The sequence below is a fragment of the Microcaecilia unicolor genome, chromosome 10 (assembly GCF_901765095.1).
Source record: "Microcaecilia unicolor chromosome 10, aMicUni1.1, whole genome shotgun sequence".
Classification (NCBI taxonomy): Eukaryota; Metazoa; Chordata; class Amphibia; order Gymnophiona; family Siphonopidae; genus Microcaecilia; species Microcaecilia unicolor.
The window spans coordinates 216933717-216956081 of NC_044040.1; the positions used below are offsets into that span (position 1 = coordinate 216933717).

Below are 22365 nucleotides of genomic sequence, written 5' to 3' on the forward strand. Positions count from 1 at the left end.
GGGTAGGGCTTTCAGCCACCCCTGGTGGGGGCATGTCTTAAGATTCACTTAGTGTGTCAAATACCCTTTGACTAAACTTGCGTCTACCCATCAATTTTACTCAAATATGTTCATGCCAGACAAGAAAAACAGATGCATCTGGTCCAGTTCATTTGAAGGCAAGACATTTATAGCCTGCCAAAGGATGTCCCTCCTCCCTGCAGGAACTCAGTCATGAAATCAAACACAGGTCTTCTGACTACCAGTGGAATCAGCAGCAGTCGAAGCATGATCTTACTCACAGTTAAGATTCATCAATCACAACGATCCAACATAAATCCTCACACCCAGCAACACAACATAATCAATTTTCGTACTGGTCAATTTACTTTCCTCTTTCCCCTCGACCCCATGACGCCCAACTCACTTCTACCTCATCTGACCTCAACACAATCTTGTATTTGTTATCAACCGAAATGGCAAATGCCTTTACGGTACTTTGTAAGCCACATTGAGCATGCAAATAGGTAGGAAAATGTGGGATATAAATTTAACAAATAATAATAATAATAATCTCTACCCAAAAAACACAACTGACTGAGCTACTGCAGGAATATCCAGCAATCTAATCCTTACAACGAAGGGACAAAGCTACAGTCTTACAGGACACATTGGGGCTAATGCAATAAAACTCAAACTAAAAACTTTTATCATTCACTCGTAAAAGAAATGTAACGTACATGAAAATAATTCTTAACACACTATAGAAAGAGTATTTAGATCAGCAATAGGGTGCATTGTAACTCCCAAAATAACTACTGTATGTGCTTCCACTGTTAACCCCCTTCACCCGCTAACTAGCTTGAAGTGAACAAGCTGGCTAGCAAGGTGGATTTCCTTTCTTCCCTTCCATCAGCTACATTCAGCCCTCAGCTGGGGTATCTCCTTCCCCGCATCTCTGTGGCAGAGAGAATCTCCCACCCCCCTCCACCTTAAACCCAGGGATTATCTTCAACTCTTCTCTTTCTCTGCAAACATCCAAAGCTCTGCTAAAATCAGTTCTTTCTTTCTGAGCACCTTGCTAAAAGCCCATCCTTATCCACATTTATCACTTCCTTCTTACAACGCTGCCTCCTCCTCAAAGGTCTCCACTGAACGTCAGAGCTGTTTGACTTCTTATCCTCCAATGTTGTAACAATTTTGTACACATTTGTCTCTGATCCTATTATTAGCTCTAAATCCACTTTTGCATACAGTTAAGTTTCTCCTACTCACAAGTGCCTTCACTCTGCATCTGCTCTTTACCTCACACGAGTTATCCCCCCATTACACCTGATCTTCCATGGCAGACACGGTCTTTAATGGGCCATTTCAAATGCACAAGATTCCCACGACCCTAAGACATAAAGGCTACACAAAACGTACTGGCCTCCTAGGGAAACACAGGCAAGGCTATTTGGTTGTTCCTGGGACTGGACAGGGATCTGAACAAGCTTTGGGTAGGTCTAGAAAAAAATAACAGCAAAGATTTTTTCTCCAACCAAATAGAAAATCTCTTCTTTCTTCACTGATCACGCATTTCCACTTAGATTCCTTACACTAAAGCAGGATGGTGCTAGAAACAGATAAACCAAATCTGTCATTCTTACTTTCTCAGCATTCCAGTTTGCAACATTAAAGGCAGCACATTAGAAAATTCTGAAAACGGAATACGAACGCGTAGGTACATACCTGGTCTAAACGCAGAGCACCTCCATCAAAGCGCTGCTTGCGCAGGGAGCGTGCTATACAATGAAGATTGAGTATGGCCTGGCGAATTTCATCAAGAGCGTGCTGGGAAGATATGGGTGGCAGCTCCTCTTGCCTGAACTGTCTGTCCGGGTGATCAATCATACTTGGGGCATGATCATAACCTCAGCTTCACACAAGAGCAGATAATGCTACGGCCAAACCACTCATCCAGGATCTGCAATACAGGAGATTCGTATTATTAAAACTAGTAGAAACACCTCTGTCCTGCAATTTCTCAGTTCACTGCTTTCTGGAACCTGAACGTGGAGTATATTTGTATTTTCACAAGATAACACGGTGGAAACTCTGAAACACAATCATGCATCACTGTTGAAATTATACAAATGTGAAAAGCAGCACAAAATTTAAGACACCACAGTGGAAACCAACAATGTTGGTTCTAACACAGCACTTTTTGCTTTCTCCTTTCATTTCTGGCCCAGCTGGAAGCAGCGCTATGTTCCTGGCACCAGGAGCCTCCAGGTCACAACCATCTGAAGATTTTTCCCTTATTTTACTAGGACACACCAAAGGCACCTGAGAATCTTACAGGCTAACTAGGCTCTTTCAGTAGAGCTTTGAGCTGAAGGTCAGTCAGATAGTCAGCCCGGTGGGCTCTGGGTCAGCACAGTTGCATGGAGGTTAACTGGGCCCTGTCCAGTAGATAAGTTAGCACTGTCTTTTTGCGTCCTAACTTTATGTGCTCAACCGGTTGGCTGCGAACTGGTGGCCAGCTTCACCCACAGACCCCAATATTATTTACTTATTTGTTATGCTACTTTCCCAAGAAAATACAGAAATCAAGTGGGAAGCCACTCTGAATCCTACGGTTCAGGTGCAGTCAGCCAGGGCATCCCTCACTTCACACACCTGGCAAGGTCCCAGAAGTGTAAACACAGATTGTATGCTGCTTTGCCTAGAAATAAGCAGTGGATTTTCCCAGTTCCGGGGACTTTTTTTCTTAGGCATCAAGGAATAGCACTAAACACAGGAGCAAAATCTTCTGCCCAATTGATTCTTATGCCAGGTTCAGAGCTTTTTTTCTCCCGGTTTGGCATGTAATATGAGAAGAGAATGTCTTGCACAGGGCACCTGCATCCAGCGTCGATGGGACTTGAACCTTGGTTTCCTCTGTTCTGTTCTAACCAATAGGCTATCCTGACTTAACCAAATGTCTATGTAGGATTCCCCATCATTTGCAACCGGAAAACTGGTTTGACAACACAGTTCCCAGAGAAATGTTTTATTCGATTCTCGATATAACGCCTTTCTCTGGTACAACCAAAGTGGGTCACATATTACACATAGTTCACAATTTAAAGTTTTGCACCTGGGGCAGTGGAGGGTTAAGTGACTTGCCCAGGGTCACAAGCAGCTGCAGTGGGAATTGAACCCATTAGGCCACTCCTTTCCCAGCAGTTGTAACAAATGACAGTAATGAAGTGAAAGTGGAAAAAAACGAAGAGAAGGAAAAGAAAGAAAGAAAGACGATATGATGCAAAGAGCAAGGAATAAGAAGGATAAAAGAGAAGCAGAACAACCTTGCCTGCAGGAGTTATCTTCCAAATGACAGAAAAGGTCAACCTGTCAGTCATTGGATTCAGACTACACAGCTCTTCACACAACAGACGGGGAAGCATGGGGACCACCTGTGAACAAAAAAACAGAGCATCAGAGCTGCACTCCCAGTCCCCTTCTCCAAACCAAGGCTGGCTTTATAAGACACACTCATCGCACTATAAGTGAAGTATCCATGAGTACATGGCAAGGAAGACACAATTCCCAACCAAAGCTATCTGACTGATATTTCCCTTTTATAGTACACACTTTTAATTCTACATATTTTGTTAACATGCAGAAAGAATGTGCTCTCATAGTATTAATATATTTACTGAGAGTTGCCTGGTCTGCCTCTTCTCAAAAAGTGGTTTATAAATATGCAATTAAATCTGTATCAGGGCTTTTCAAACCTGTCCTGGAGACCTCACAGCCAGTTTGGCTTACAGGACATCACCAATAAATATGCACAAGCCAGATTTTTATTGTTACATTTGTACCCCGCGTTTTCCCACTTATGGCAGGCTCAATGCGGCTTACATGGGGCAATGGAGGGTTAAGTGACTTGCCCAGAGTCACAAGGAGCTGCCTGTGGCCTGAAGTGGAATCAAACTCAGTTCCTCAGTTCCCCAGGACCAAAGTCCACCACCCTAACCACTAGGCCACTCCTCCACTGTTGCTACTATTGGAGATTCTACATGGAATGTAGAATCTCCAATAGTAGCAACATTCAATGTAGAATCTCCAATAGTAGCAACATTCCATGTAGAATCTCCAATAGTATCTATTTTATTTTTGTTACATTGTACCCTGCGCTTTCCCATTCATGGCAGGCTCAATGCGGCTTACCTGGGGCAATGGAGGGTTAAGTGACTTGCCCAGAGTAACAAGGAGCTACCTGTGCCTGAAGTGGGAATCGAACTCAGTTCCCCAGGACCAAAGTCCACCACCCTAACCACTTGGCCACTCCTCCACATTTGACTACAGCAGGTCTCCAACGTCTGCACATGGTGAATATCCTTCAAATTGACTGGCTGTGAAGTCCTGGGACAGGTTTGGGAAGCTCCGTTTTACACAGCAAATTACTCCACAGGCAAAATGGCTTGTGAGGTGAGATGTCTCTTCTGGTCTGACAACTTTAAATAGCTTAGGAGTTTCTGAATTGTTCCGATTCTGAAAAGCAGCCTGCGCCTCCTCAGATGAAAACATTTTAGATCATTTTAATTGGCATGAAGGTTAACTGTTGAAATCATCTCCTGCAGCAATATTATAACCAACAAGGGACGAAGAAAGTCACATTGGTTTTCTTTTTCCTTGAAGGATATCAAGATCATCTTATAAATTCTTACTGTGTTCGCAGGCTCTAAAGAATATGAGGCAACCGTCTACCCCTAACATGGTAATGTCTTATGTTGGTCCAAGCCTTAGGAACAGTTTACTTAAGTGGTTAGGTGGTGGACTTTGGTCCTGAGGAACTGAGTTCGATTCCCGGCACAGGCAGCTCCTTGTGACTCTGAGCAAGTCACTTACCCTCCATTGCCCCATGTAAGCCGCACTGAGCCTGCCATGAGTGGGAAAGCGCAGGGTACAAATGTAACAAAAATAAATAGATACTATTGGAGATTCTACATGGAATGTTGCTACTATTGGAGATTCTACATGGAATGTTGCTACTATTGGAGATTCTACATGGAATGTTGCTATTCCACTAGCAGCATTCCATGTAGAAGGCTGCGCTGGCTTCTGTTTCTGTGAGTCTGATGTCAGACTCACAGAAGCAGAAGCCTGCGCGGCCACATTGGTGATCTGCAAGGGCCGACTTCTACATGGAATGTTGCTAGTAGAATAGCAACATTCCATGTAGAATCTGAAATAGTAGCAACAGTGGAGGAGTGGCCTAGTGGTTCGGGTGGTGGACTTTGGTCCTGGGGAACTGAGTTCGATTCCCACTTCAGGCACAGGCAGCTCCTTGTGACTCTGGGCAAGTCACTTAACCCTCCATTGCCCCATGTAAGCCGCATTGAGCCTGCCATGAGTGGGAAAGCGCAGGGTACAAATGTAACAACAAAAAAAAAACCTATCCAAAAGGCAGGGGGGGTCTTATTAACTAAGAGACTGGTTAAATCATGCTGTTCTGATGGATTAGCATTTGATTACTCTCTCTTCTGGTCAGGATATTACTGTTGACATTTATTTGCTATGTTTACTCTCACATCATGTTATATATAGCCTGTTTTACATTTGTCTTATTTTATGATATTTAATTTTTCCTTTATTTTATGTGATCTTTATGAATTTTCATTTCTGGTATAATGTGGATTTTTATTATACTTCTGATATTGACTTATGTACACTGCTCGGAGCACGTTTATTGCTGAGCAGGAAACAAATGTTATTATGTATGATACCAGATAGCATTCAGAAATAAAAATGTGTTATCTTTTCAGTAACTTAATTAACTTGCATTGTGTTCTTAGGGTCAACCTGCTCCAAGAATTGTCTTCTCTCTTCCCCCTCTGAAAGTCATGGGAACCGGGGGGTCTATCCTTTGTGACCTGCTCCCTTGTTCAGGTCAGCAAGTAATTAGCAGCCAGTTTTCTTCATTAACAGCTGAGGCTGTAGTTCATATAAAAGAAAGTCTGTCATTACGAAATGCAAACAAGGCCAGATCTCATTGTTTTGGGCATGTTGGCATAACTTGCTCTAAATTTATCACTCAGTACTGTTAGGCTCCCGAGGGAGCAAGCCAATCCTACTACTACTACTATTTAGCATTTCTATAGCGCTACCTCAATCCTCACGTAGTCTATCGGTATATGATGTACTTTTCACAACTAAAACAACACTGGTGGCTTCCGAGTTTGGGGAAATAGCTTATCTCGGCCTGCACCCGTCTGAGCTACACGTAGTACTGACATTCACTGATTCATGTAAGAAGTGGTTCCCTGAGCTAGACAGGCTTTTGGATTACTCCTACAGACTGCCATATGCATGGATTTACAGCCGCACTGACATGCTAGTGATGGTGCTGGAGGCGTCTCCCCAATCCTGCCAGCCAATTCTCAGTGCTCTTGGCTTTAGGGTTGTTTTCTGGAGCCTTCTACTCTCTTTGTATGAACAGTACTTTTTTCATCAAAAAGCAGGACTGTGTCAAGCGGGTAACACCAGTGCTTGTCACCAGGACAGAACAGCTCTCAAAGAGAGAGCGGTCTGAGTATGTGCTGCCCTTCTCACATGCAGCTGTCACCACCTAGTAAAGATCAGAGACACTCTGTTTTTGTATGTGGGGCTAAAAACCCAGGGGAAAAAAAATAAAAGAGACTAGGTAGCAGTGAGTGAAGTGGCAACTGACAAAAAAAACACAGCAAAGCATAAAGGAATCCTGTGCCGAAGGAATGGATCCTCAGGAGCTTAGTCAAGATCGGGAGGCGGGGCTGGTGGTTGGGAGGCGGGATAGTGCTGGCAGACTTGTACGGTCTGTGCCAGAGCCGGTGGTTGGGAGGCGGGGATGGTGGTTGGGAGGCGGGGATAGTGCTGGGCAGACTTATACGGTCTATGCCAGAGCCGGTGGTGGGAGACGGGACTAGTAGTTGGGAGGCAGGGATAGTGCTGGGCAGACTTATACAGTCTGTGCCAGAGCCAGTGGTGGGAGGCGGGACTGGAGGTTGGGAGGCGGGGATAGTGCTGGGCAGACTTGTACGGTCTGTGCCAGAGCCGGTGGTTGGGAGGCATGGCTGGTGGTTGGGAGGCGAGGATAGTGCTGGGCAGACTTATACGGTCTGTGCCAGAGCCGGTGGTTGGGAGGCGTGGCTGGTGGTTGGGAGGCGAGGATAGTGCTGGGCAGACTTACAGTGGTGGAAATAAGTATTTGATCCCTTGCTGATTTTGTAAGTTTGCCCACTGACAAAGACATGAGCAGCCCATAATTGAAGGGTAGGTTATTAGTAACAGTGAGAGATAGCACATCACAAATTAAATCCGGAAAATCACATTGTGGAAAGTATATGAATTTATTTGCATTCTGCAGAGGGAAATAAGTATTTAATCCCTCTGGCAAACAAGACCTAATACTTGGTGGCAAAACCCTTGTTGGCAAGCACAGCGGTCAGACGTCTTCTGTAGTTGATGATGAGGTTTGCACACATGTCAGGAGGAATTTTGGTCCACTCCTCTTTGCAGATCATCTCTAAATCATTAAGAGTTCTGGGCTGTCGCTTGGCAACTCGCAGCTTCAGCTCCCTCCATAAGTTTTCAATGGGATTAAGGTCTGGTGACTGGCTAGGCCACTCTATGACCCTAATGTGCTTCTTCCTGAGCCACTCCTTTGTTGCCTTGGCTGTATGTTTTGGGTCATTGTCGTGCTGGAAGACCCAGCCACGACCCATTTTTAAGGCCCTGGCGGAGGGAAGGAGGTTGTCACTCAGAATTGTACGGTACATGGCCCCATCCATTCTCCCATTGATGCGGTGAAGTAGTCCTGTGCCCTTAGCAGAGAACACCCCCAAAACATAACATTTCCACCTCCATGCTTGACAGTGGGGACGGTGTTCTTTGGGTCATAGGCAGCATTCTCTTCCTCCAAACACGGCGAGTTGAGTTCATGCCAAAGAGCTCAATTTTTGTCTCATCTGACCACAGCACCTTCTCCCAATCACTCTCGGCATCATCCAGGTGTTCACTGGCAAACTTCAGACGGGCCGTCACATGTGCCTTCCGGAGCAGGGGGACCTTGCCGGGCACTGCAGGATTGCAATCCGTTATGTCGTAATGTGTTACCAATGGTTTTCGTGGTGACAGTGGTCCCAGCTGCCTTGAGATCATTGACAAGTTCCCCCCTTGTAGTTGTAGGCTGATTTCTAACCTTCCTCATGATCAAGGATACCCCACGAGGTGAGATTTTGCGTGGAGCCCCAGATCTTTGTCGATTGACAGTCATTTTGTACTTCTTCCATTTCTTACTAGGGCACAACAGTTGTCTCCTTCTCGCCCAGCGTCTTACTGATGGTTTTGTAGCCCATTCCAGCCTTGTGCAGGTGTATGATCTTGTCCCTGACATCCTTAGACAGCTCCTTGCTCTTGGCCATTTTGTAGAGGTTAGAGTCTGACTGATTCACTGAGTCTGTGGACAGGTGTCTTTCATACAGGTGACCATTGCCGACAGCTGTCTGTCATGCAGGTAACGAGTTGATTTGGAGCATCTACCTGGTCTGTAGGGGCCAGATCTCTTACTGGTTGGTGGGGGATCAAATACTTATTTCCCTCTGCAGAATGCAAATAAATTCATATACTTTCCACAATGTGATTTTCCGGATTTAATTTGTGATGTGCTATCTCTCACTGTTACCAATAACCTACCCTTCAATTATGGGCTGCTCATGTCTTTGTCAGTGGGCAAACTTACAAAATCAGCAAGGGATCAAATACTTATTTCCACCACTGTATACGGTCTGTGCCAGAGCCGGTGGTTGGGAGGCGGGGATAGTGCTGGGCAGACTTGTACGGTCTGTGCCAGAGCCGGTGGTTGGGAGGCGAGGATATTGCTGGGCAGACTTATAGGGTCTGTGCCAGAGCCGGTGGTTGGGAGGCGGGGCTGCTGGTTGGGAGGCGGGATAGTGCTGGGCAGACTTGTACGGTCTGTGCCCTGAAGAGCACAGGTACAAATCAAAGTAGGGTATACACAAAAAGTAGCACATATGAGTTATCTTGTTGGGCAGACTGGATGGACCGTGCAGGTCTTTTTCTGCCGTCATCTACTATGTTACTATGTTAAAGAGAATGAGCATGCACTGCCTCAGTGGAGCAACCGTGGGCAAACTGAATGGACAGCATTGAAGACCGGTGAATTGATTTATTGAAGACTGTTGGTTCTGAAGCAGCTAATGCGAAACGGGACCTGTTGACCACGGTCTGATCACGGTCTTGGTTGAAGAAGGCTGTTCGCCTGCCTAAGTTAAGTAATCTTCTATGACTGTACGGCAGTGCTATGTATTCATTTAGAAATTGGAAAAATATTAAAAATAAGGAGGTTTTTAGCCGCCGATGATGATGAAGTCCTAGCCCTCATCCTGCTATAAATACAGGAGAGGTGCTTCTCGAGACGTTTTCCTCCAGAAAGGATACTCTTATGCTTACATTTTTGTAACTGTGTTTCTATATTTATATGTATAGAATTATGAGGAAACCAGTCCCTAATAACACCTATAGTTTACTTATATATACTGTCATCTACCACATTTGCTTATTTCCGATCTGACGAAGGGCAACCTTCGAAAGCTAATGAAGAAATGTATTAAGTTATGTCCAATAAAAAAGGTATCATCTTACTTCTTTCCATAGTACATAAGTAATGCCACATTGGGAAAAGGACCAAGGGTCCATCGAGCCCAGCATCCCGTCCACGACAGCGGGCCAATCCAGGCCAAGGGCACCTGGCGAGCTTCCCAAACGTACAAAATTCTATACATGGTTATTCCTGGAATTGTGGATTTTTCCCAAGTCCATGTTTATTTTGTTGATTTCCATTGATTACCTTTAAAAGTGACTAACACGGCTACCACACCACTCCACTCAGAATAAGAATCCTTCTATTTGGATGAACTGCTCCTAGAATACAGAACCTCACACAGCACGGTGTCATCCCCTTCAGAAAACAAGCTCAGCTGCAATGCTAGGAAAAGGCAGAAACGGCCTCTTACCTTCTGTACAAGGTAGACACTAGTGGCTCGTTGACTGGCCACTTTGTCCAGCTCTGTTCCTTCCTGGAGGAAATAGCTCACGTCTGCTATGTGAACCCCTACTTCAAAGTTTCCTGGAAGGAAAAGCAATGGTGTATTAGTGCAGAAGAACGATCTACAAATATACAACGTTAGTCTGCATAATCGTACTTAGAACAAAGACAATAAATTTATTTATTTATTGCATTTGTATCCCACATTTTCCCACCTCTTTGCGGGCTCAGTGTGGCTTACAATAAGATATGAATAATGGAAATACATTTGTTACAACTTGGTTATAGGTTACATTGTACAAGTTATGAGAGACCTTCGAAGTATCGTTAGGTATTTCACAATGGGTCATCAACATAGAAACATTGGAAGGAGACAATGGGAAGCTTAAAGGGCAGTATTAAGACACAAAGACATATGGTGTACATATTTCTGTGAGTAAGTGTATGAGTGATGTGGAATTACGGGGGATGAGGGTCAGAAGTGGATGTATGATGCATTGATGAACAGTGAGTGTGGACTCTATGTGTTTTGGCTCTTTCCGTAAATTGTTTCCAACAGATGGGTCTTCAATAATTTGCGGAAGGAAGCTTGTTCGTAAATCGTTCTTAAGTTGCGCAGCAGTGTATTCCAAAGCTGTGTGCTCATGTGAGAAAAGGTTGACGCGTGTAGCGTCTTGTATTTCACGCCCTTGCATATAAGAGCCAATTTTATGCATATGTGTAGCAGATGCTGTGCTTATAACTACAGTACAACGCCGATAATCCAGACAATCCTCTACAGGGAGTGGTCCAGATAATCATATATCTGGATAACTAGACATACCTAATTTTTATCAAGAAAACAAAATCACAACGTAGCATGTTGAACATTAGTTTTATTTCAACAATAAACTGGAAGAAAAAAAATTATAAACTACAGTATAGTACTGTATTTGCTACTTATTGAAAAACATTGTCTTTTTGGCAAATAGAAGCCCAGAAATCGGGTGGCCCAAGGATCTTTTTTGCAGGAACCAAAGATAGAGAGCTTTATCTACCTTTTCAATAGGCGATCTTTTCATGGTTTTTCTGGAACAACTCCCTTCCTCTTTTTAAAAAACTGAGATGTAGTTTACAATAGCATTTTCCCCTGACACTCCCTTTCTTAATTTCTCCACGATATCAATTTGGTCTTTAATGATAAAACGGGCTTTTATTTTGCTTTGTTGCCATTTTTTAAGTGCAAGGCAATTTTCTCTGTTACGACCAAGCAAGCTTTTTCCTCTGCCACGTCCCTGCAAGCTTAAAGAGCAAGGTTTTTCTCTGCAGCGTCCCCACAAGCTGAAAGCGCAAGGCTTTTTCCTCTGCCATGTCCTCGCAAGCTTAAAGAACAAGGTTTTTCCTCTGCCATGTCCCTGCAAGCTTAAAGACCAAGGTTTTTCCTCTGCCACGTCCCTGCAAGCTTAAAGAGCAAGGTTTTTCCTCTGCCACGTCCCTGCAAGCTTAAAGAGTAAGGTTTTTTTCTCTGCCACGTCCCTGCAAGCTTAAAGAGCAAGGTTTTTCTCTGCAGCGTCCCCACAAGCTGAAAGCGCAAGGCTTTTTCCTCTGCCATGTCCTCGCAAGCTTAAAGAACAAGGTTTTTCTCTGCAGCATCCCTGAAAGCTGAAAGCGCAAGGCTTTTTCCTCTGCCATGTCCTCGCAAGCTTAAAGAACAAGGTTTTTCCTCTGCCACGTCCCTGCAAGCTTAAAGACCAAGGTTTTTCCTCTGCCACGTCCCTGCAAGCTTAAAGAGTAAGGCTTTTTTCTCTGCCACGTCCCTGCAAGCTTAAAGAGCAAGGTTTTTCTCTGCAGCGTCCCTGAAAGCTGAAAGTGCAAGGCTAATTTCTCTGCCGTGTCCAAGCAAGCTAAAAGTGCAAGGCTTTTTTCTCTCCCACAAGCTTAAAGAGCAAGGTTTTTCCTCTGCTGTGTCCCCGCAAGCTTTTTTCTGCTGCGTATGAGTTGGGAGGAAAAGGAAAGGGCCGGGCTTTTCTGTGCTGCGTCCCAGCTCCCATTCACATCATTTCCTGCAGCAGACTGCGCAGACGGCAAGGATTGGCTGGGAAGGTACTGTACTGTTGGGCAGATAATGGGTCCGGCTAATTGGACATCCAGATAGAAACACAGAAACAGCAACATGACATCTGCCTAGTCATGGACTGTATCAGTTTTTTACCAAAACACATTCTGCATGCTTCTTATAAAAATGTATCAATATACCACATGCTATAATAAATGATTTAATAATGTAAAAACTTAAGTGTTTGTTCCGGTTTCTTTTGTCTAATATTACATTTTGCTTATAGATCAGAAACCATTCAGTGTGACATTAGGCAGAAATCGGGAGGGGGAGCAAAAACTTTTTCAAATCTCTTAAGTGGGTTACAATCAAATATACATAAAATCAAATTATTACATTTCAACCACAATTAGTCAAAAAGACTAATTAAAATAAAAAGAAACTAATACTACCATGTTTCCCCGAAAATAAGACACTGTCTTATATTAATTTTTGCCCCCAAAAATGCGCTAGGTCTTATTTTCATGGGCTGTCTTATTTTTCGGGGAAACATCGGGATTGGATCGGGGGTTGGCCCGCCCGCCCTCCGTCGCTCCTGGAACTAACCTTAAATGCCTCCTTTCACCTTCGCAGCAAGCAGCAGCAGGGCAGGCCACTCCTTCCTTCCGTGTCCCGCCCTCGCCTGACGTAACGTCCGCAAGGGCGGGGCACGGAAGGAAGGAGAGATCTGCCCTGCTGCTGCTTGCTGCGAAGGTGAAAGGAGGCATTTAAGGTTAGTTCCGGGAGCGACGGAGGGTGGGTGGAGGGGGACCCGGTGGCCTCGGTTGGGGGGGGGGGGCCCGGGGGCAGCCTTGTCCGGCTCTCGGCAGCCCTGCTTTCAAACAAAATTTGCTAGGTCTTACTTTCGGGGGAGGCCTTATATCTACCAATTCAGGAAAACCTCTACTAGGTCTTATTTTCAGGGGATGTCTTACTTTTGGGGAAACAGGGTATCATTCAAAAGCATGCTAAAACATATAAGCTTTTAACCGTTTCCTAAAAGAGAACAAAGATTCCAGAGAGTGGAACTTGTAAGGAAAAACGTACATGACCTGTCGTCTTTTAAATGAACTTAGTGAAAAGAGTGAACATCACGCAAACATTTACCCCAAGATCTCAATGCCTGTGTTTCCATACATGATGCAGTACTTAGTGGTGCATCATTATTCATGGCTTTAAAAACCAAAACCAGTATTTTAAACTGAACACACAGAGCAAAGAGCAGACAGTTAAATTCTTGTAAGAATGTGACTTGATCTAGGAACCCCCCTATCACGTGAGCAGCTTCATTCTGGGACATCTGAAGAGACTGCAACGATGTTTGGGTTAGACCACAATATAATGTATTACAATAATCCAAATAACACAACACCAAGAGAGGATCTTCAAGTCCTCAGCAAAAAAAAAAAAACAAGGAACAGAAACCAGAGCAGACCAGGAGTCTAGGAAAATCGTTATTAGAACAGACCCGATGTGACCACGTTTTGCCAAATAGGTTGCATCAGGGGTTTTACAACACACTACATACAGACAGAATGAAAATTAAAAAAGGTTTAAAAAAAAAAAAAATTATAAATATATCGAAATGCATGCAAGGAGACATGCAGAAAACTATAAAACATGCAATAAAAATGCAGTTGCAAATAATAAAAAGTATAACAAATTAAAAACAACAAAGCACTAAAAAAAGAAGCAGAGCATAACAGAAAGGATATACCAAATATGCAAACAACTAATCAATATAAAATCACTAACCATTGTGAACTCTATTGGTGTTTTAACATAACAGTGTGTAAATGATAAGAGTTAAAATAGATTAAAACTCGATCTCAGGCAGCAGGTCACACGGGGTGCTCTAAAGAGTGCTCTGCTGAAAAAGAGACACCATGTGTGAAACTCTGCAGTTGGTCATTTGAAAACCAGCACTTTAGAAACAGAAACTCTACTTTTGAGGCAGGCATGAGAGCCTACTGACCCAGTTGGCAGCTAGCAACAAGTAAAGGTCAACTGGTCTTAACAATCAAAAGCATAATGCAATATGAGAACTGTTATAGACATGAACTTTTTCTTCAGGGTTTAAAAATGTAAGAAAAATAATCAACAAACTGAGAAAAGGTCTCATGACATGGGATAATAAAATATGAAGGGAGCCAAGAAAAACATCTATAATCTAGTTTAATTTCACTCAGGATTTCCACCAGCCCAAGACCTCCGTTGCTTCTGAACCTTTATGGGAAAACCCAAGTAAATATTTTCTTACATATTTTTACATAATGTGAACTGGCAACGCTGGGACTAAACTGTTCATTTAAAAAGGTTGAAATGAAGATTGTAGGAATAGAAAATATTACTGCGGGCTAAATGCCAACAGAAGAACATGAAGGACGCCTGTGGCTATCAGAGGAAGGGGCTGGAAAGTGGAGAGTTAAAAGTACACATGGGAGTCCTGAGCAGCCTCCATCACAAATCCCTTTTATGAAAGCAAACTTGTGTTTTATTCACCTGAAGGACTCGTACTTCTGCCTTGGAAATCCAATAGCTTTGAGCCCCCTCCCCATACGTTTATATCTGTTATTATCAATTGTGTTAGTTAATCCTTTTCTTAAAATCTATTTAGAACACCTTCCAGTCAACACCTGCAAGAAATCAATATAAACTCTTGTTTCCTAGTTCCTCCTTCACGAGCTCACCTTACTCTGACAAAGATGGCCTACGGGATTCTCTCTTTCTTTGTGTGTTTATTTAGCACCAGGAAATACAGGAGTCCTTTAATCTGCAAGTACTCCACAAAACTGCAGACGCAGCACAATTCAGCCAAGGGCTGCTAAAGAAACAGCACTCACTGCAACCCAGACAACCCAAGAAGGACATTTATTATTCTTGCAATATCAAGTAACTGTATTTGCCAGAACCAGTAGCAAATTAAACAAACACCAAGGATTAACACTGAAAAGCACTGGGAACACCAGGAGAAGCTTTTTACTCCAACTGTACAAGGCAGATCCATTTAAAACTGATTTTCTCAACTTAAAGTGTAAAATCTTTGTGGTGCTGTTGGTACAAAATGATAATTTCTTGACTTGGATTATCTATTTTCATAAACTCAGCTGAAAATCAAACTGACAGGATTATCGTTTCTCTAGGAACATTTCTGAGTACTTTATTTCTCAACACGATGGAGCTCCAGTGCATTGAGCTCTTAACGAAACCCCAGAATTCATTGAGCCAACAGCTCAGTGGCGTTGAAGACTTTGTGAAGGTTGAAGGAGGCCACTTTGAACACAAATTATGAATTAACAAAGCAAAGAACCCATTATATCCTAATGTATTTTCAAAGGTCAGACTAAATGTTTAAACGATTGCAAAGTTTTCTGTGTAGATGCAGAAAAGAGGGGCACTTGGAAAACATATAGGACCTACTTATCTACAATATGGGAGTAATTTTATATTTAGGCACCGTCACATGTTGTATTCTGTTATAGAATACGTGGGTAAGTCAGTCACACACCTAAATGCGGCACTTACGTGACTTATAGTATTCTGTAAGTTATGCAGGTAAGTGGGAGACATGGACATTGTGGTCCATGCTCCGTCCCTTTGTGTTTTTGCGTACTGAAGTTACAGAACACCAGTGGGCAATGCACCTGGCACTTATCCGTGTAAAGGGTCTATGACACACGCAACTGGCACCTAAGATTAGGCGACTTGTTATAGAATGAGGGGCTACGAGGGTAAGTTTTTTTTTATTTGTTTTCAATCTACCTAGTTTAATAGGTCAGGAAAGTGCCCATTTTCTTAAAGTTCATTTATAAAATACCAGCACGTAGTCTGAAGAATCGTACTTAAAGGCACAGACGTTGTGCCTGTTTGAAACAGTCTACCCATACTCTGCTCCAAGCACACTCAGGAGTCATGTCCTTAGTAAACCAGTATTCTGGCCACTTATGTACATAACCTGGCTACGCAGATGTTTACATACATTGGAATGGTTAAAAATGGAATAGCTTAACCTAAAAGTAACTGTCACGACTGTGGTTGTGATCCCTCTCTGACTCACCTTTTGTCCCGATGGTCAGCTGCTGTGCTGGCTACTTTCTTTCCTGTGTGGTTCAAGCCTCACTTTGGTGTTCAGTGTGTATTTCCTGCCTCTGTCCTGTTTATAAGTGGTGCACTTTCATTCAGTGCCATTGCAATGCCAAAGGTCTCCAGGTTAGTCCGTGTGCAGTGAAGCACTTCTGCCTTGTTTATTATCTGTGTGCCTGTGGGCACTTCTGCCTTGATTTCTTGTTGCTTTGTTCATAGCCTGTGTGCCTGTGGGCACTTCTGTCTCGATTCCTTGTTTAGGGTGCCTATGTGCACTTCTGCTTCTGTTCTTTTCGGTCTGTTTGTGTGCTGGGTTCAGCCTTCAGCCATAGTTCTGTTGTTTGTCTGTGTGGGTCAGCGTTGTGTCCTGCCATCTGCCTTGCTTGTTCTAGTCCCCTCTACCTTAGCTTCAGCCTTAGTTCTGTTGTTTGTCTGTGTGTGGGTCAGCTTTGTATCCTGCTTGTGTCTGCCCTGTTTGTCTTCAGCTCCAGTCCCCTTCCTGCTTGTCTCTGCCCTGTTTGCTTTCAGCTTCTGTTCCTGCCAAGCTTGTTTGAAAATCCTGAATCCTGCTTCAGTATCCTGAATCCTGTTCCTGCCAAGCTTGTCTGAAAATCCTGAATCCTGCTTGAGCATCCTGAAACCTGTTCCTGCCAAGCTTGTTTGAAAATCCTGAATCCTGCTTGAGTATCCTGAATCCCATTTCTGTCAAGCTTGTTCCAGTATCCTGAATCCTGTTCCAGTCAAGCCAAGTCCGTTCTAGCATTTGGTTCCAGCCAAGCCAAGTCCGTTCCTGAATCCGATTCCAGCCAAGCCAACTGCATCCTGAATCCTGTCCAGGCCTGCTTGGAGGGTTTTGCCTCCTGCTGCCGCTCGACGACAGTAGGCGAAGGGCTCACGTTGTTCCACAGTTCGTGACTGTTTGTTTAAAGCCTGGGACTGTGACAGTAACATCGCCATCAATTATCAATTCTCATTGCAAAAGTATAAGAAAAGCTTTGTAGTGGAAATGGGGCCAAAATTGTGGAATTCTTTGTCCTTGGAATTGGTAAAACAGGCTTCCTGTGGTCGGTATCACAAAGCTTTGAAAACATGCCTGTCTGAAAGCTGTTGTTTAAAACAGCATTTCTGTATAATTTATCTGATTAGAGAGGCATTAATCAACTGGAAGTGAGGACTGATTAGTTAATGCTGTTAATGAATGATGATAAATCTTAAGGGATTTGTAGAATGGTTAACTTTCTATCTTGAGTATGGTTTGGGATTATATTCTCTGTATTCCACCTCTGAGCTACCAGTTAAGTGGTTCTGAATGTCCAGAAGTGAACTACACAGTTCAGACACTAGGGGCCTCTATTTTAAAAGCTTTTCCACATGTGTAAACTGAATATATGTGTATATTTCAGCAAGGCACTATTTACAGGTGGAAATTAGCAGGACGCAGAGGTGCTGTGGCTTGGACAGGTATTTCCCAACTAGCAAAGGAAATACAAGTCTAGATTAAAATCTTCCCCATCAGGTTCTGTACCAACTCAGAGGCATCCTGACCTGGGTGTTTCAATTCTAATCTTGAAGTTTTATGTAGAATGGGCCTATAAGTGCCACAGTACATAGAAACCATTTAAAAAGTTACTTCGTTACCTGGTTCAGTCACTAGGTTTCACAACTGAATTTACAACACAGAAAATGAAATACACATCTTCACTAAGAGACATCTCAGCAGTACAGATGTGGAGCAGCTGGGAGGAAAGCAGAGAACAAGCACACGACATATCGCATGAAATTATTTCCAACCCTTTTAAACAAGTGTGTGTATATGTGTGTGTGTGTGTGTGTGTGTGCACATCTGCATATGCCTATTTATTCAAATGTGTTTGTATGTGCATGTAGGTGTATCTGTGTCTGTAACTAGGACTGAGGGGGGGGGGGGGGGAGAATGCAGTTTCAAAGAAGTATTCTGTAAGGAGGGGGCTAGGCTTCAGCAGGCATTGGGAAAGCCTCTCCCATAGAAATAAATTAGGCCAATTTGGAGGACTTTTTCTGAAACTCCAATCTGATCTAGGCCATTTTTAACTCAATGTGTCTTTCCTTGATTTCTTGTCCCCCACAACATGCCAAATTTGGTCCTCTTCTGCTAATTTTTCAGAGATTTATTTTGACCCCAGACAGACAGTCCCCTAAGTGGGGAAAGCACACAAAGCACGGCTCATGTAATCACGTGTGTATGTGTGGACGTGAATGGAGTGGTATCCAAATATTCAGTTGTTTTGGAAGGGCTTCGTAGAGAATACTGGGTGGCCCTGCACCTCTGTCAGCTCGTTATGTTATGCTAGCGTTCCGTAAGGGCACCAGTATGCAAAATGGGGTTTTATATATGTAAAGTTCCTGAGGGTGGAGTGGGAAAGGGGCTTCTCTTGATTTTTAGCAGAGAACTGTAAACGGGTGGCTCTCCTGGAATAATTTACGGTGAAGGAATATGTGTAGTTTTTACTAACGTGCACAGTTACATAACTCACTCCAATATGTCCATATTTCATTCTAAATAAAGAAAATGATAGCTCATAGCAGTAAAATATTTATTAAATCTCATGTTATTCTAGCTACGTCAGCAAATACTAATAAGAATATAGCAGAGATCTAAGCACTGGATCTACTTGAGGAGCAGAAACTTATATCATTTAAATATAAAACCAAAAAGAGGGGGAAGGCATTTTGGATTTGGCTCACACCATTTTTTCAGAAGATGTTTTCCTGTCCCTGGAGGGGGTTCACAGGCTAAGGGTTTCTTTTACAAAGCCATGCTAGCGATTCCTGCATGGCAAATGAGAGGAAGCCCATTCAGTTCCATTTTCCCCATGGGAATCAGCCCTAGGTTTGTACCAGAGGCACCTGGAGGGTAAAGTGACTGCCCAAAGTAACAAGGAGCCACAGTGGCAGGACTTAGGGTTTTTGAACTGGGCTTCCTTGGCTCTCAGTCTGCTGCTCTAACCATTAGGCTGAACAGGATTTAGATTTATTATCCACATTTTTTTCAACGTTCAAACTTTGATACATAGTAAGAGTGGAGGAGTAGACTAATGGTTAGTGCAGCAGGCTGAGAACCTGGGGAACAGGGTTTGATTCCCACAGTAACTCCTTCTGACCCTCCTCCGCTGTCACAGGCAGAAACTTAGAAAGTGCTTTGGTTGTACCCTTTACACTCTATATACTGTACAAACTAATGCTAAGTTCTGTATTCCCTCCATTTCTGCCTTTCAGATTTTAAGTGCGTGATCATTCTCCATCTGGTTATTCCAGGAGAAATCATATGATCAACAAAGTCACTTCTCCCTGAGTCTCAGTTTATCCACTGGCAGTAGGGCTCCTTTTCCTTCACGCAGTCCAAGTACATGTTGCTCAACAAATCCAAACCAGTGAGCCCCTTCGGGGATGTCAAGTGTCCTCTTACCCAATTTCCATGGAAATCACTATAGAAATTCATTCGTTGCTATTATCCATTTCAACTTATTAAGCAGATTAGGCTCTAAACAAATATATTTGATTGGTTTGCGACTGTCTATTGCAGTTTTCAACTATTTCAATGTTTGGGTAAATGACAGACTATAAAAGCAAATGCAGCAATAAATGGAATGAAAATGAGAAACCAAACTTATAGCTTCCGAGCACGGCTGAGAATCACACAGACGTTTGCTGCCCAGAAAGCTCTACCACCAATTCATGCATGACATACAAGGATAGAATAATTAATTTCTGCTCTTTCCAACATCTCATTAATGCACAGGATTAAAAACAAGGAACAGCTCGCGTTTTACATTTCATAAAAACAAACCAGCTCCCAGTCTGCAAATAAATCAACAGCAGAAGACAATTTGTGTTCCTACAAGCTCTTGTTGAAATGCAAGACTAGCCACTAGGACTAGAAGGGAGGGAAAGGGAACATTTCTGGCTTTTCTACCGTAACTATTTCTGATCCTGTTCACAAGATAAAGTCTGTCAGGAAAAGAAGGCTTAAGGATGGGAGGAAGTGGCACCCATCAACTTTCCAACTGAATTAGAACCAATCTGGGTGTACCCTGATATACTGTTCTGGGAATGGAAGGGCCAAGTTTTCTTTTCATCTCTTCAGGATATTATTTTCTGTTCAAGCAACTTTATTCATCTATAAAGAGAGCTTGAGGGCGCAAGCTCACCAAGAGAAGCACCGCGAGCCTACTCTATCAAATAACTTCAACAATCACTTCCACTTCAATTCCTTGGCTGGTTTTATCTGGGTTTCAAACTACATTTTTCTCAGTCATTCCAGAATTTGCCAGCTCAGTCCACTGGAACACAGTCCTTCCGTTTCCAAATGCAAATCTCATTAAAGCTGTCTAGAATGTTCCTGGACAGTCCTATACTTCTAACGATGGCCAGAACTACTATTTCTGAGTTAACCACAAAAGAAACAAATGGCTCAGTGAGATGTAATGCAAAATCATTCATAGGTCTTATGTCAGCCTTGTTAGAAGGGTTCTGCCAACATCCACATGTTCTAAGTGTCAAGAGCACGCAAGTTCCTTCACAAACTGCTTTTGGTCCTTCATTTTTGTATATTTGGGACAATCTGATTAACCCAGAAGTATCTGGGAACTGCACTAGGGTAGAACCTAATCTTTGTTATTTTGAGAGTCCTGCCTAGTAACCTCATGGCCTGGAGGCAGTTGGTTTCAGAGATGGGACTTGATTTGCTCTGAATCAAAAAATATGCTATGGGCAGTTTCACTCTTATCTCCCCTGATTTTTAATTTGTACCTAAGGCCTTTTGCTAGGCGATGAGAGAGTTTAACGTTGCCTGTTAGTATATGGTCCTGCGTAATCCGTGAAAAACTAACTCAGAAGCACCTTATAGGCTACCCACAGAACGAGTCTATGTTGTTTGTCTCTCGCCAATATGTTCTTTCAGTGATCAATTTAGAACTTACAATGTTCCACTGGAGGGGACTCAGTCTGATCCAAACTTAGGTAATTATGGATGCAGGTACATTTGGCGTGCTCTCGATACCCTGCCATGATCACTTAAGACCCTAGAGCACCTTACATAAAACAAATTTTAAAACAAGATATATAGATACACACATTCAATGCCATGATATCCCTAAAGTGAGACCAGTGGGGGGGGGGGGGGGGGGGTGGCAGTACCTGTTCCTCTATCTGATAAGGTGGACCAATCTGTTTCGCATGAACGTGTTTCCCAAATGGCTTTATGTTCTGCAGACACTTCCTCTGTGGGTGCTTGTGAGTGTCTTTCCCGTTTGGTTTCCCAATTCTGTGGGCTGGTAAAAAGGCTAAGTTCCGTTTTCAGTGGTTTTGGGGTAATTGGAGGGCGGGGGGGGGAGCTTGGGCTTCCTGATTTGCAGCACTATAATCAAGCTGGTCTGATCCATCACCTGTATGATTGGCTGTATGGAGGTCAGGATTACATTCCATATTCCTACAAGACTGCCTTTTTTCCACCATATTATCTTCTTAACTCTTTACGGCAGGTGCCTTCTTCCCTGTTGCCTAAATCTTGGAGTCGGAGTATGCCTCTTAGACTGTTATGGGAAGTGTGGAGGTCGCTGGTCAAGGTGCTAGGGGGTAACCTAGCAGTTAAGGACCTGGGTGTGGTTCAGGGCAGATGGGAGCAAGACCTGGGTATTTTACTGCAAGATTGAGATGTTCTTTCTGCATTGCATAGTGCTCCCCAAGTGGTTGCTACTACTATTTTGCAGGAAAGCCATCATAGAATCTTGCATAGGGCTTCTCTCTCCCAACTGCAACTGTTCCATGCGGAAGTGGTGCCTTCGGCTCTTCGCATGAAATGGAAAGCTGGGGAGGGTTCCTTATTCCATTCTCTCTGGGCTGCAATGGTGCAGTGCTGTATTCACTCTGTCTATGCCGGCCCCGCAGCGGCCATCTGTGTGGCTTTTGGGACTGTTGGGCTCTGGGGTGCTAGTAGAGAGAGGGAGCTTACTCCTTTTCTGGAAAGTGAGGCTTGTTGGGCTTAAATTTATTAGGCAGGTCTGGGTTTCACCAGATCCTCCTTCCTTTTGGAGAACATAGTAACATAGTAACATAGTAGATGACGGCAGAAAAAGACCTGCATGGTCCATCCAGTCTGCTCATGACAAACTCATAT

General features: G+C 43.4%; 1 protein-coding gene across 1 annotated transcript in view; it reads right to left on the bottom strand.

Annotated features, from left to right (window-relative positions):
* DIS3L2 (DIS3 like 3'-5' exoribonuclease 2) overlaps positions 1-22365 on the bottom strand; it is a 226787-nt gene that overhangs the window by 85991 nt on the left and 118431 nt on the right. The window contains 4 exon segments of the mRNA XM_030216582.1: positions 1711-1890; positions 1892-1945; positions 3312-3419; positions 10023-10135. Of these exon segments, the coding sequence (XP_030072442.1) occupies positions 1711-1890; positions 1892-1945; positions 3312-3419; positions 10023-10135 (455 nt within the window).